This window comes from Corvus brachyrhynchos, unplaced genomic scaffold (assembly GCF_000691975.1).
Source record: "Corvus brachyrhynchos isolate BGI_N302 unplaced genomic scaffold, ASM69197v1 scaffold11, whole genome shotgun sequence".
Lineage (NCBI taxonomy): Eukaryota > Metazoa > Chordata > Aves > Passeriformes > Corvidae > Corvus > Corvus brachyrhynchos.
The window spans coordinates 2,318,437-2,333,888 of record NW_008236965.1 but is presented as its reverse complement, the minus strand read 5'-3'; the positions used below and the strand labels follow the sequence as shown (position 1 = coordinate 2,333,888).

At 45.2% G+C, this 15,452-nt stretch overlaps 1 protein-coding gene across 6 annotated transcripts in view; it reads right to left on the bottom strand.

Annotated features, from left to right (window-relative positions):
* Positions 1–15,452, bottom strand: part of PCYT1B (phosphate cytidylyltransferase 1, choline, beta) — a 44,472-nt gene continuing 29,020 nt past the window's right edge. For 4 of the 6 annotated variants that reach the window (XM_017728407.1, XM_017728411.1, XM_017728412.1 and 1 more), the window contains exons 5-9: positions 14,632–14,783; positions 13,637–13,715; positions 10,371–10,513; positions 7,985–8,173; positions 1–2,970 (exon numbers count right to left, since the gene is read on the bottom strand). In XM_017728407.1, coding sequence (XP_017583896.1) covers positions 2,764–2,970; positions 7,985–8,173; positions 10,371–10,513; positions 13,637–13,715; positions 14,632–14,783 — 770 coding nt within the window. In that variant the 3' untranslated portion in view covers positions 1–2,763. Of the gene's footprint in view, positions 2,971–3,508; positions 3,818–7,984; positions 8,174–10,370; positions 10,514–13,636; positions 13,716–14,631; positions 14,784–15,452 lie in introns of those variants that run through there. The other 2 variants (XM_017728409.1, XM_017728410.1) reach the window with 2 other exon arrangements.

Sequence of the window (15,452 nt, the reverse complement as noted above, 5' to 3'; positions counted from 1 at the left end):
TGTGGCTGTCATACACTTTATTTTTCACTTGGAGCTTGGCTGATAAATAGGACTCAATTAAAGTAACACTTGTGAAAAGTAAAACCCAACCATGACTCAGAAGTGCAAAATTGCCTTTCATGTGTCCAGACACCATGAGGTTCTGGTTTGCTGGAGACAGCACATGAATGTACCAGCAGGGCAAAGGCTTCAGCTTACTGATATCCTAAATGCAAACAAGACACCTGGTACAGAATATGGCTTTGTTGCTGGGTAGCCACCTGTGACCCTGAGAAACAGCTTCTGTTAAGAACAGGCCACTGGTGAGTTTTTCTCTAGTTACCATTTACAAGTCATGGTGCTGTCTCCACTCAAACCACTGAGCAAGGGCTGCTAAACAGTTAGTGCTATGAAAGTAAAATGAACAAAAAACAATGGTAAAAGCCAAGAACAACAAATCCTTGCCCACCTCCATTGCATTTGGACATGGCTCGTCTATCAACAGCACCAGTAGAAGCAGGCAGTTCCTGTGGTGGTGGAGTGGTTTGTGATGGCAAGACTTAAGACTTGCAAAGGATCAGAAAAACTAACAAGTGCATCCCAGGTATGAAATTACAGTAACAGGTTGCCTAAGGCTGAGAAAGGTTTTAATTGCATTGTCCCATTGGGCACGGCGGCAGCTGAAGTAGCTGTGGCTGTCCCTTTGCACATTCCACCCTATTTCCTGCTCACCTGTTTTTGCAGCTCTGTGAAGGAACTAGCTTGACTCTGGAGGACAAAGTGTGGCACGAGATGCAGTGTGCTCAGTCTTGTGGTAGTCTGAGAAGTGTCTGGCAAAATGTTCCCAAAGAAAAATTAGTTACCTCATAGTGGGGGATGGAAGAAAGCTGTAGGGAGTGAGCAGAGTGTGGGGCAAATTTGGTGCCTGGTACCAAGGTCTGTAATTTACCTGACCAGAGAGTATCTGGAAAGGAGTTTATCTACCAGCGAGTCACCCAGTGAGGCAAGGACAGCAGCCTGGGGGGCACTGCTGCCAGCAAGCACAACCACCCCACATGCTCAGGCATCTTGGTCCCTCAGTTTTTTTCCAAGAGCAATGTGGAGCCCTCCCTCCCCCAGTGTTCCTTGTGCTGCCTGTGCAGGGAAGCAGCCAGTGCTGACTGGTGCTGCCCACAGCAGCCGGTGTGTCCTGGTGGGTTTGCAATTCCAGGCAGCAGTGGCACAAGAGTGATTCTGTGGCTGCAGCCCCCTTCCCGGACTGGTTGAGGCTGTGCCCAGCAGGCTGCCCATGAGACAGGGGGCAGTGGCAGCCTTTACCTGCTGCCCTGGCACCACAGCTGCTGCTGGGCTGGAGAGCCTCAAAGGTGGCCATGTGCTGAGGCAGCTGTGCCAGGCAAGCCTGGGACCAAATGGCAGCAGTGGCACAGCCCCACCCCAGCGCTGGGGGCTGGGGGTTTCCTGCAGCTGTGAGGCAGAGCAGCCCCAGGGCTCAGGAATCCTGCCAGCCCCTGCAGCCACTTCAGCAGGTGTCAGCTGAGGGACTGAACATGGAGCCAGATGTCAGGCAGGACTGGCTTTGCCCAGTAGGAAGATCAGCATTGAGGGGAGAGCTTCACCCGTGCTACCCTCTGTGTTTCTGCTTGTGGCTGTACAGGTGTCATGGATGGAGAAAGAAAATAGTTGTGTCTAATCCTGTTCAGAAAGTTTCCTTTGGTTTTTTCAAATTTTTTTCCTCCATATTAGCGTAGAGGAATAGGTTTGGGATCCTCTGCAGGGGCAGTGTGTCTGTGAACACATCCTGTTTAGAGTTTGATGAGAAGTTTAACTGGCTGAATACCATGTGACAACAGCACTGTTTGCTTATCATTTGCTGATACATAGCTGGGAGCAGCAGGTTTTCCTAGGAGGCCACATCCCAAGGCCTTGGGATCTTTTTAGAAATTCCCCAGTAAAAACCACCAGCATCTTCAAACTGTCTTATTTCTTACACCACCACATTCCAGCTAGGGCTGTCTTTTCATTTCCTTTCTTGCCTTCAAAGTGCAAAGCCAGGGAGCAAACCAGAAGTGATCAGGCAGCTGTTCAGGCACTAGGAACGCGGAGAGCAATTTGATAAAGCAAAAAGCCAGACTCTTTACACACCCCACACAGAGGCTTGGTCAACAAGCAGCACTGAATATATTAAATGGATTTCCACCAACTTGCCTGGACAGCTCTTCATTTCAGTGCATGATTTGGGCTCTGGGGCAGATGTTATTCAAAAGGAAAAAAACCCAACTTTATTCCCCGTTTCTCAACATACTTCCTGCAGCAATGCGGTTCCTTCACCTGCCAGAAGAGCTCAAGGTCAGCAGGGTACAACGGCATCTTCCTCCCTCTGCAGGCTGCAGCCGGCACTTCCCTGTGTGCTGGGTCCGGATCAGGAGCCTGCTGGGCTCCTCCTGCCATCCCCCCTCGGTGCAGAGCTCCCACCGGCCTGGCCTGGAGCAGCAGCTGGAAAGCAGCAAGACAGGGGCAGGAACTTGCACATGGATGTGTTTTTCTGTCAGTCCCTGGGGCTGTGCCTGGCAAGTGCTGCCGGCTGGGTCTCCAGCACCGCGAGAGAGTGGGGATGGGATAAGCTCTTCCTGAGATCTCCCCTGCTGTGCTCCAGTTCATTTTTGACATCTCCCAGAGCACGATCCGTGGTGTCAGAGATACCCCTGGTGTTCCTCACGCTTCTCCCCATCCAGTGGTTGAGTTCATAGCTTGTTCTTCTGTCTCATGGTTAAAAAAATATATTTTTTATTTTTCATCCTCATCTCCCTCGCTCATGCTGCTGAGAGAGGCAGAGGCAGCTTTTGGAGAAGAGGGAGGGGAGGTCTTATTGATGACCCAAGGTGGAGATGGAGAACGGGATGGAGAGCGGCCTCGCGTAGGACTGCTGTTTGGGCTCTGCCGGGGAGAAAAAGCCTGGAGCATTCGGCCGCTTCGTTCCTGGAACATCTGCTTCTGCAAAAGCAAAGTGAAAAGATGCTCTTTGAGTAGTGCACAGAGAAGGCTGTGGGCAGGCAGGGGCTGCACTGTGCCTCTCACTGGGGAGTGAGCCGGGAGCCAGAGCCCTGGAGCATGGCTGGTTTGCCTCTGCTGTGCTCATGATAACCTGGTCCTTGCATGCAAGTTTTTACCTCAGCTGGGCCACCTCCTGTGTGAGAACACCCTTTGTACTGGCCCGAACCACACGGGGGGACTCCCTTTGTATTTTTTTGTACGCGTTCATCAGCCTCTTGTCTCAAAAGGTCAACATTCCTACTTCCCATGGCCTTTTCCTTCTAGAATGTTGGGAAGGACCACCCATCTCCTCCTGAGCTTCCTGGCTTTCCCAGCTTTTATTCCTCCTTCCCTTCCCAAGGGAGACAGCCTGGTCCCTGCCAAATACTGGCAGCCACTTCCCCAGCTCTCTGGAGCAGGCATGACCCAAACCCATAAACTGAAGGTGGGAATGTCAGAATTCGCATGTCTGTTGAAAAGAGAAAAAACACTTGCAGGCTCTGTGTTCTGCTTGGAGCTTTATTGTCACTTTTGCTTTGTCAAGCTGAGTGGAGGCCTGCCAGAGCTGGTGGAGTGGAAGAGACACCTCTGCAGTCAAGCAATCTGCTACAATAAGGCAAGTGCCTCTACTCATTAGTAGCAATGTGGCCTTGCGTCATGCTGGGTTATGGAAGATGTGGCATGTGCTGCACAGGCTTCACATGGAAAATGCCAAATCCGAGTGCCCTGCTGCTCCTCCTGGGGATGGGGAGCAAGAAGTCTCAACCTTGGCTGAAGTACTGGCAGTCAGGTCACAGGCCATGCTTGGCTGAAAGGAAGATCCAGCCCCAAGAAAGTTACGTTACCACTCAGGTCTGAGAGGAAAATACTTGTGCAGAGTGCATGGGGTTTGCCTGTTTGGGCAGCTGCAAACTTGACCTCAGCTAAGTTTTCATCTTGTTCCTATTCCCCTTCCTGCTGCAGTGACTCTGCTCTGTGCTGACCTTCCCCCCAGCCACAGAGCATCTGGCTGCCTGTCTTGCTCCTTCTCCTCCTCTCTGAAACTCAGTATTCCCTGCCAGTGGAGAGGCAGAGGCTGGTTTGCCCCTCAGGTTTCTGGGTGTTCACTAAATCCCAGGGCTTAAAAATCAAGCACAAATACTGAACTTAGCTGTTCTTCTGTGAGCTCCCTCTCCTAATTTACATCTTTATCCCATTTGCCTTTACTGACTTAGTCTTAGAGGCTGGATGTTGCTGCAGTGTGGAATGGCAGAACAGTTCCTGCCTGAAGCTACACTTACCAAGGCTCTCGTGCATAAAACCCCATGGTGTGTAACCTACCCCTGCACTACTGCTAGGTCAAAATATTAGTAAAGACTTCCTAAAATCTCAATAGTTAGCAGATGGTGGTTGCTCCTGATAAATGGTGCCAGGAAGCATTCAGAGGGGGAGGATTTCTGCAGCTGAGAGCTGCGAGGATGGCACCAGGGCTGGCAAAGCCCCAGGGCCCATTTGCAATTCAGTGGTAGGGGTGCAAAATTTCTCTGTAGATCACAGAAATGTGAGGTTCTGTGAGCTTAAGTTGTTTCACCCTCTTACTGAAGATAATCCCTGATAAAAAACCCCCATGTTTGATATGAAATATCTTTTTCCTGGTCAATTGAAATACTTTGACTTCCTTCTGTTACTTCAAACAACTCAGTGGCACAGTGGTGCTTCATGGGGAGTACCAGTGCTAGGGGACATCCAAGTGTCCCATCTTGGCTTGGCGTGCACCATCCCAGGTGGTAGGGGGTACTTGACTGTACCTTAGTCACAGAGGCCAGGGATGGAAAGGGGAATCCCACCTTCCTGCTAAGTCCCTCAGCCAGGCTGTAGGACACCTGCTTCCCAGGTCTTCAGTGAAGAGTTTGTTGCTTGAACAAGCTGATACACTCACACCTTCAGTAGGGCAAGTGCCTGGCCCCTCCGCGTTGCCTCCTGCATTAGTGCTGGAACCACCAGGCTGCTGGCTCAAACCACAGCTCTGCAGGAGGAGGAGGTGGTGTCATCCACCTGCCTCACAACCTCTTTCTCTCCAGCTGTGCCCTAGCAGGGTCAGTAAGCCATGCCCTTCGCAGGCAAGGAGCTCCTTGGGCCACTGGGTACTGAAGAAGCAGAACAAGTGTTAATGGCTTCCCTGGAGTGCTGGAGGGTTAGACAAGGCTGGATGCACTGAGGACCTTTACCAAAGGCAGGGAAATCATTTCAAAGCCTTGATTCAAGCAAGTTCAGGTACACCCAACCAGTTTAGGGTTTGTTTTTGGGAAACTCGCTACTGGGAAAAAACATTTTGCCTGTTTCTGAATTTTATTGCCTGTATGTTGATACCCCTTTGCTTTGCAAAGAAAATGCCAGCTGGGTGTTAAGAGAAGGCTTCTGCTTTGGAGCTGCTGATTGTTCTAAGGGCATTTTAGGTCCACGCTGCAGACAGGTGGTGCGGCCTAAACAGCATCCCCAGGTTCTAGTTGCAACCTGTCTTATCTGAGCCCCTGCTGATGTCTGAGGTGATGCAGCTATTTGGAAGGCAACCTTCCCCGAGTGCCCCTGTGTGCTGAGCAGAGGGAAGCCAGCCCCTTGAAGGGACATCTCATTTGAAGGGACATTTCTGAGGGAGACTGGCACAGAAACCCTGCCCTGTGAGCTGTGCTTTCTCTCCACTGCCCTCAGCTGTAGGTGCCTGCTTGTACATGTCTTGAGAGGAGGTGGAATGGACACCTGCACCCTGGAGTGGTGTCTCTGCCATTAGGCCCTGTGTGCCAGGCTGCGTGGTGGTCCTGTCTCACATCACAGAAAAGCTTCATGCCACATTAATCATTGTTTCTGACCCCGCTGTGACTCTCTTGCAGAAAACATATGCACAGGGGATTGCACAGGTGGGCAAAACTGCCCATGAATTATAGACATCTAGACATTTGAAAACTGACATTTTGACCTCTTTCACAAACGGGTGGTTTTTTTGTGGGTTACATGGCCCTTACTTTTAGAAAACTGATGCTAGCATAAAGTGTATTATAATAATTATTTGTGAAATAATAATAGCATATTAATGGCATGCAAATTACTGATCTAGAAATCCAACATGCCCGTAACGATTCCTGTACTTTTAATGTCAACATTAAAAGCAACATCTAACAGTGATAAGGCAAATTAACATTAATAACAGTTTTGACACTAATAGTAAGTTATCATTATTTTAAAAGTCTTTCCTGTTGCCAGGGCTCAAACTGATTTTAAAAAAGCTACACCACCTCTCAGCTTGCTGTCACTGATGCTCTTCCTACAACACTGTGAAGAGATTTCACTCCTCTTGTTCTTAGCTAAAGTCCCTGTGATTACACCAGACTTCCTACTCTGTGGTCAAACACTTACTCAGAAAACAAGAGTTTCCAGATTTTAAAAGACCTTTGCAGAGCACCTTTTCCTTAATTGAATTTGGTAAAATGTTTTATCAGCAAAGGTTTTTAAAAATGCCATTAGTGTGCAGTGTTGAGTGGGTAGAGTCAGGAAATGGAGTCAATGCTTTTTAATTCTTCTCCTCTCTCTGCACAGCTAAACTCACCTCCTGTGGCTTTCACGTGCTCTGTTAGCATCAGCTTCAGTTATTCAGCACCTATGGCCACAGGACCATCCCACATGGGGAACACACACCAAGTTCTATGGGCAACAACTCACAGAGGAAGCTTCATGTGGATGTGGACAATGCAGGAAGACCTGAGCATTTCATCAGAAGAGTTGCCTTCTTGCTCTCCCCCAGGAACATGACAGTGTCCATGAACAAACTGTTAAATAAGCTCACTGTTCATGTGGCTGGGGCCTGTGTTGTTCACTGCCTTCGAATGGACACAAGCAGCTGTAAGATGACAAAGTCTCTGCTCTGAAGCCTTCACAGCCTAATTTTAGGTTTTCCTCAACTGAGTGTAATCAACATGGCAAGTCAGTGCAAAGATGAGAACTCCAGTAACAGACAGGTACTGCATGACTTGGTGGCACTGAGTTGTGACACAGCACTGATGTGAGCTACTTAATTCACAAAAGCTCTGTGACTCTTCCTATGTGTTTGTTTACAAACAAAAGCTCTGCTAAGTTCATTCCAACAGAAGGAAATTCTTTTTCACTGAGAGTTTGCAAACAGAGCAGCGTGTCTGAGATGGTGCCTGCACTGGAGGGTCTGGGCTTTCATCGCAACACAGATAAATTCTACATTCCAGTTAAGCTTTGTTACTGGTTTCAATGCAGCAAAACGAAGTCATACAAGAAAACAAAGCTTCTTGAGGTCTGGCATGCTATCAGAACTGACAGATGGGGGCCAGGACTCTTTTGGGGCTCTGAAGTGCCACCAACTCACCAGCTGAGTTTGGTTTGAGAAGGTTTCTCCCCAGAAAGATGCTGTTGCAGATTCTCAACTGCCTGTCCAAGGCACTTGGGGACCATTAGTAAATGGGTCTGTGAAGCCAGCACATACCAAGCAGAGCTTTGCAAGTGCTTCAGTCCCACCTGAGCCTTCCCTGCTGTCAGTAGTTTTTGAAGTTAGAAAATTATAATCTACTGCTGAATACAGAGCATGAAGAGAACTACTGAAAAGCTTTTCAATGGTCCTGTTTTCCCTCACTACCTCCAGTGTATATCCCTGACGTCAGAGTGGTTGCATTTAATGCTAACAGGGCCAACAGACTGTATTGGCCTGTTTGCTTGTGTGGTGCTCTGCTGAACACAGTACTACGTTCAGCATAACACCTTCAGAAAATACAGATATCCCAAACAAGCAACAGCCAGAAGCAGCAAATCCTTCTGTTGCAGTATTGGTATGCATTAATGGCTCCAGCAGCCAGGTCTGCCATTACCTTGCTGTGCTGGCTTTTGAGACTAAGAATGCAGCAGAAGCATCTGCTCTTGACCTGTGTTAGAGAGGAGAAATAAAAACAACTCAGACTTCCTGGGATGGCAGAATACCTACCCAAGCTCCGTCAGGTCCAAACAGCTCTAAAAAGTTGCCAATAAATTCCCTGGACTTTTCCTCCCACTTCTGAATGAGGTCATGGCTCTTCTCTTCCACCTTGTAAACAAATTCTTTTGACTTTTCCTCCACATTCTTGACTTTTTCTTTCATTTTGTCCACTTGGTTTTGAAAGCGATATTTCTTCTCCTGTTTTAAAAGTGTGTTCAGAGATTAATAAAAAACTTGGAAATAATCAGCCACAAACAGTTGATAAGACAAAAAAATTGCATTAATGCATCCTAATAAATATGGCCCTGATTAGCTATTCCCATGTTATTTTTACAAATGCAAGTTTAACGTTTGTGGAATTTAGTGCAGAAGGTACATATTGAAAAGACTTCCTGTGTGACTACTGTGTTTAATCCACTACATGAATCTTTTCTGTATTTTCAAACTGAATGCACTTTGAAAATGATATGAATCTTGTGAAGGATATGAGTGAGAAATGAACAGCTCAAAGTTAAACAGTAGGCAAAAGGCAAATCTCCCTAGGTCTACTAGCAAATGCTGCTGACTTGCCAGTCTAGATGTTAACTTGGACCAAAATGTCACTTTGTGTGGATTTCTGCAGAGCAGAAGGAAAACTCTCATCAACTCTGAGCCTGGCTAATACAGGATCTTCTGGCTGCAACACAGGTGTGTGTAGGTCAGTGGCCTGTGGCCAGCAAACTTCATAGAAAAGAGAGCAACTCCTAATTGCTAAGTCACACAGAAAAGGAGAGACACAGAAGATAATATTACAGAGCTCCTGGCAAAAGCTTCTGAAATACTTCAGGATTAAAGGGGTTTTGTCTTGAAATGCTTGTGTGCTCCACAAATTTTTGGTACAAGCAGATAAACAAGATGTGCTCTTGAAGGTGTGGTGGTCTGTGTAGAAGCACAGATCACTATTGGCTTTTAATTCTCTGTTAACTCCATTTAATGGCCACTTGAATTTACTTTAAAAACAAGCACTGTAGTGGGGTTTATTCTAGCTCACAAATCACTAAAAGCACAATCTTTGCAGGGCACAAGCACAAACAAAATCCCCAAGGTCCAAAGAAACCAAACTCACTCTGCACCTAGAACGTGATCAGCCCTTCCTTTAATGAGGAAACCAGTGTTCTTCTGCCTTGTGAAATCATGGGCATTTAATTTTGAAACACAAACAGTCTCTGGTGCAAATCAGCATTTCTGCATTTAAATTACTGTAAGCTAAATAACCAGATGTCAGGAGGTTCTTCAGGATACAACAGTGTCTGAGACGGGGTGGGGGAGGGGGAAAGCACAACTTACGCAACAGTATCTTAACCTCACAGATGCTAAATAATAAATTTGAGAACCTTCAAGGCATCCAGCATGCCTTATTTTAATGGATATTTGCAATAGTGATCCTTCTGGGTGGAGTACTTACAAGCAGGATTTTTTGAAGGTGTAGAAGACTTTATAAAAAAGCACAGTGAAATAAATATTTATGCCCTGTGATCTGGGGTTTATCTGCCAGACTTCAAAATAAGAAAGAGATAAACAGAAACAGATAAACTAAACTCTAATGAAATAACACAATTCAGTCCTTCACAAGGGGGTTTCCAAGCTCCAGGGAGGGAAGGTGAGAGATCCTGCTGTGAGCCATGTCAGTCACAAGGGAGATTTCAGTTATGTGGGTTATCTTGAGGTTTAAGTCAAGACTTGAAACAGAAAATGAAGGAAGGTAAAGTCTAATTTCTGTGAAGTGTTTACTTCTCACTGGAGGGGCAGGTCTGCATGTGGAAGATGAATAATCTCAGCAATTGTTTCACATGGCACTCTTGGCATTGTGGCTTCTGAGCTCTACAGCAGCATAATTTATACACCAGCTTCCTAGCATACTTCTTTCTTTTTGAAAACCATTTTAGCATTCGGTAGCAATCTCACTGCTTTGTCATTGGTTTTGTTAAGAGGTTTTTTTGGGGTTTTGTTTTGTTGGTTTTTTTAATCCTATCACGCTTGAGAGAAACTTGGGATTTCAAAATCCATGCTCTCTGGGCTGCCTTCTTGGAATAGGAATAAAGAAAGAAATTGTGTGTTGGGTGAGTGGTTGAGCAACCTCTGGTGGGAGGGTGGGCTCCTTCCTAGTGTGTTTTTGTCACCTACAGCTCAAGGAGGAAGGGGGAGCAGCAGCTTTGTGAAAAGCGTAATATGGAAATGAGGCTTCTAATTAATAGGAGCAATTAAAACTACCCTCAGTGTACCAGTTTCTTTTTAAATTAAGTTCTTTCCAGCTATTTTAAAAGCAGCAGGAGGAAGATACTATTTCTTAACCTTTACTTTACACTCAGGATGCTAGGAGAGAGCTTGAGGAGCAAATGCAGATCAATGTACTCACATTTATAAAACTGACATTCAGCTCTTTGGCGGTGTATCCTCGCTGGAGGTTGCGCCGGGCATACACGTCATAGTCCCGGACGATCCGTGTGATGATATCCGATGTGGAGATACCTTCGGTTCTCTGCGTAGGTACAAACATTCCTGAGAAAAGTGGGAAAAGAAAGCCTGCTGATAAAGCTTGGCAGGACCAGGAGCTGCAGTAGATAGCTGAGGATGAACACAAAAATGCCTGACCAAAGGTAAAAGGCTTGCAGTTCTGCCTTATTCCTAGTTCTCTCCTGTTCTTTCTGTCTGAGTTTGGGGAAGGCAAGATTGCTATACTATTAATTTTTTCTAAAGTCTTTAGAAAGACTAAAAATTTCCCTCTGTACAGTATCAGCTGTGGTGTGGAAGTTATTAGACTGGCAGGGGCTCCCAAGCCAGGAAGGCCAAGTTTCACAGTTGTGGCAATTCACTGAGCAGTTCTTTCCATAAGCATAGCCTTTATTTAATGTTATATAAAGGAGCAGGGACGTTTGCTGCTCTCCTTTATTTCTACTCCTGTGCTGCACCATTTGATAGACTTTGTTCTGCTGAGTAGAACAGACCAGTGTCTGGCCTTGACCAAAGCCAGGAAAAAGAGGCATTACAGTAACTGGAAAACACCCTGGAGGTTCCAGTAGTTTGTAACAGGAAGGTGAAGTGTAATGGTAGTGTTTTGTGTCTACCCAGCCATGTCAGTGCTCTGACAAATCAGAGCATCCTCCCTGCTCTGACAAATCAGTCCCCAAGAAATCTGGCCATTTATCAATACTGCTTGTATTTTCCTCAACACAACTGAGATATATGTGGCTCTCTAACTGCTCCTCATCAAGGCAGGAGCACCTAAACTGTTAACACAATTCACAAATGTAATAGTAGCAAAGTGCTGGCACACCTTGCTTTAGTAGTTATTTAGAGCTACAAAAAAATTACTACTATCACTTATATGGAATTGCAACATGAAGCTGCTGATGAGAAAGAGAGAGAGAGAAGACTGGAGATGGTTTGGGAAAAAAGAGGTAGTGCTTTGTCTTAAAATGGTGGTATAGCTACTGGCAAATTAATCCTCACATGTTCACTTGAAGTAAGCAGGCATTGGTAGCTAATTTTACAGGGTTGGAAAAAGACTCGGAGAACGAATCAAGAAGCTTAGCAGTCTCTTGTGACTAAATGCTATGTGATATTTTTTCTTTCTGATCTCTAATTAATACCCTGCTAAAAAAATAGATTACTTTAATCATGAGCAGACATGTTTCCCCGATCGTTGCTTTTCAGGCTTGCAGCAGTCACTCAGGAAACTATTTTTGGAAGTGGTGAAACCTACTTTGAGCCAGAAACCTTCATAGATAGGAGTTACAAGAATACATGAACAAAATTTAAACCCCACCTTTGTTAAGCTGAAAGTTGAACTGTAGGTGAACATTACCTTTAGCCATTGACTTTGCTTTCATATGCTTCATGTATTGGACTGATCCATGTTTTCCAAGCTAACTGTTCACAGATGTGCAAAAGTTTAGTCAGTGCACTGTTACCCAGCTCACCATTGCCTATTCACCCTCCCACCCACTGAAGACAGTGGGGAATTGGGAGCCCATGAGAATCTACCCAAGGAGCTCCAAGGTTCACATCTGCTTTTCTGCTGTCCAACAACCTGATGTGGGAAAATGGGAATACTGGAACTACAGAAAAACGTGCAAATGTATCAACAGTACTGGTCTATTTAAAGCAAAACCCCTAGGACAAAGGGGAAATTCATTATTGTAATAATGCTACTCTGGAGCATTAGGGACTATTACAGCACTAGATCTCAAAACTCATCACAAGTAAGTTAACATTATTCCCAATTTCTATGTAGCAAAATTCAGCCATACAAGACTCAAGATGCTTCTCTGGTATCTCGTGGTGACAGCCACAACAGACCATAAGTCCCTGAAGCTGCAAGTCCATATTCTCTTCTGCAAAGTTTGAGTTTCTCATCGAGTCATGTGTGTACCGCACCCATGCCCAAGGACAGCAGAGAAGGGTGTGCCACGTTTGAGCACTCTCACACCCAGTCTGGTGTTTGATAATTAGGCAGGATAATTGATCCAGTGACACCAAGAGCTCCTGTCATGTTGTCCTGTGCACTCAGTACCTTACAGAAGAAAAGGAAAATAGCTGCTTGTCCAGGATGTGTGCGGTATGTCCCTTGGTGACCCAGTCTTACCAGAGGGGCCTTTTTTCACTGCCTACTGAAGGAAGCTGGCGTTGGCTCTGAAACTGTAGACAGTTGTTCCCAAAGGAGGGCTGTGGGTCTGATACCACAGGGAGGTTCATAAGTGGAAAAAGATCAAGAACTGCTGCTATAAAAAGCTCACTCCTTCAGCTCAGGTCAATACCTGGTCTATAGCTGTCATTGTATAGCTTGGGAAGGTCACTTTGCATGACATACTACCATCAGGCAGATTGCTCTGGAAATTTTTCAAGCCTCCAATATACATGTTTATGCAGAACAGAAAGAGGCTGGATTTGCCAGGGTTCAAAGCAGCATCTCCAGGGAGCCAGAGAAGAAGGATGTGATTTGTTCCTCCTCCTGCACTGTTCACTGTGTTAGGATAGCTACTGCTGGCAAACAGTGGCTTGACGTTACCTCCTCAAATTTAATTCATCTTCCTTGAACCAAAGAGATACAAACTCCTAATGAGTTCAGCATCTTCATGTTCAATGTAATATGGTAGTCAATAAAACTGCTAAATAGTCATGGTAAGTTAATTACTCTTGATACTGATTTAAACCCTCTGGCAGTGTAATGAAAAAGACCCTCAGTGCAAGTGGATCCTAATGGCTCCTGAAGGTTGCCTTTGCTTGCCCATATTCAGGACTGGTATGTGTCAAAGAGCCATCAGTTTGTGGTTATCAAAAACTAAAGCTGGCTGGGCTGCTGTGGAAACTGAACTCATTTTCATCCATTCAAAAGTCTCAGTCAAGCACCACAAAATTGTTTTAAAAACCCAGATGGGTCTATTTTGTGCTCAATCTGAATGGTTTCCTTGGGATTATGGTAGGAATTCAGCCAAGGATATCCCTTGAGGTTTTTTTCAAAGTGAATCTTTCTGCTCAAATCAGCAGTACCTACCATTAGGGTGCAAGACAATGTGATATTATCTCTACTGCTTCTCTCCCAGCAGTTGTGGTTAAAAGACAGTAAAAGAATTTGAGCTGAGGCTGAAAAGGAAGGTGCTAAAAATGTAAAGCTGCCCTTACCTGCCTCCTTTATATGTTTGTATACATCATCCGATCCAGCGGAAGAGTACGGGATGTCATCATGTGCTACGAAGTCAATCTGCCAGTGAACAGAAGAATAACCACATCCCACCATCACTAAATTTTGGTTCACTGGGGAATTGTTATAGAGAGTTATCTCTTTTCTTGACTCCAGCTAACTTGCTTTTGACATTCTCATCCTAAAGCCATCGCCTAGTATATTGGACTAGATTTGGGCCTGCAACTGCTGTGTTGTATGATCAATTATGAAAAAACAGAAATCTTCTCTCCAAAAGCACTGCCACTACCACATCACTCTGACTGGCTCAGTGTGATATTGCAGTACAAAACCCAAGACACATACTCCTGCTTTTATTGCTACTGCAGACGCAAGTGGTGAAGCCCTGGCTTTCAAAACCATGGAGGCAGGATAATTGATTTTGGATCCTTAGGGCTGTGCATGTATACATGTATACCTAGCACTGTCATGCTGTCATTTTGTCACCCAGTGATGAGGACACTAAAATACATCCTAGTTAATTATGCTTTTGTTAGGATTCATATATGTTGCAAGGCAATCAATAGCATGTTGAGGACTCTATCCTGCCTTTTAGAGGGCACGTGGTATTTTTACATATTGCACCTGTTGCTATTAATAAGAAACATGCCTTTAATTCAGGACTTCAGTCACTAGGTGACAACTTTCCTGGTTCACCATCTCCTTTTCTGAAAGTCAATTTATCAGTAATTTTTTCACTGTTATTTTACCCTTCAGAAATCCCAGTAGAGAAATCATCTCAGCATATTGAGAAAAAAAGGCAAAATAAATATAACGTTTTCCGACAGAGATGGAGGCAAGGAATGCTATGTACCTGATTTCAGTGGCTGGAATTAACTGAATTAAGTAATTTGCTCCACCTAACAGAATTTCAGACTTGCTTATTCTCAAATGTCAGTCTACAAAGGGGAAGGGTGAGATAAGGGGAGAAATGTACCTTATGTTTTTCAAGGAACTCAGGTGTCAGTGTCCAGGGTGCATCTCTGATGACCTCATCCACATAACGACAGTGTCTGAGGGCTTCATATCGCTCCGTTTCATTCATCACAGTGAAGCCTTTGAATTTATGAGTTAAATCATCACTGCAAACTAAAATACAGATGTATGAGCAGAATGGCTCCACATTCAGTAAAATTAGCATGACCAGGAGCTGATTACTCCTAGATAAATCCACTAAGCACTTAATTTTTAGCTTAGTGGTTTTTGGGGTGTTCCAGGGCATCTAAGAGCTCTGCTTGGGGTTGGCAGATACAACTCTGTAATAACGAGAGAATCTTCTCTTTCTGGAGCTGCAGCCAGAGGCCAAGTAAGATATCGTAGGACATCTCAGGTGGTATCCTTTACATGCTAAGGTAAAACAATCCCCAATCTAGTGGGGATTTCATGAGCTGTGTTATTTCAGGGGTGATGACCAATGCTTTAAAACCAATCAAAGAACACAGCGTGGACAATCACAGAGTGCTCACTAACTCCAGGTATCACAAAATGGTCGAGGCAGGAAGACCACTCGACATCACCTAATCCAAACCCCCTCCTCCCAGCAGAGTCAACTACAGGTTGCTCAGGGCCATGTCCAGTTGAGTTTCCAAAGATGGAGATCCCTCAGCCTCTCTGGGCCTCCTCTTCCTGCTATTCATTTTTATGTAAACAACACTCTAAAAGGTGAATTTGCCAACAAAGCTCAAAATCATAGTGGGAGAGTTTCTCATTAAATAAACCCTGATGGAAAACAAGTCATAGAAAACTTTATAGGAATCT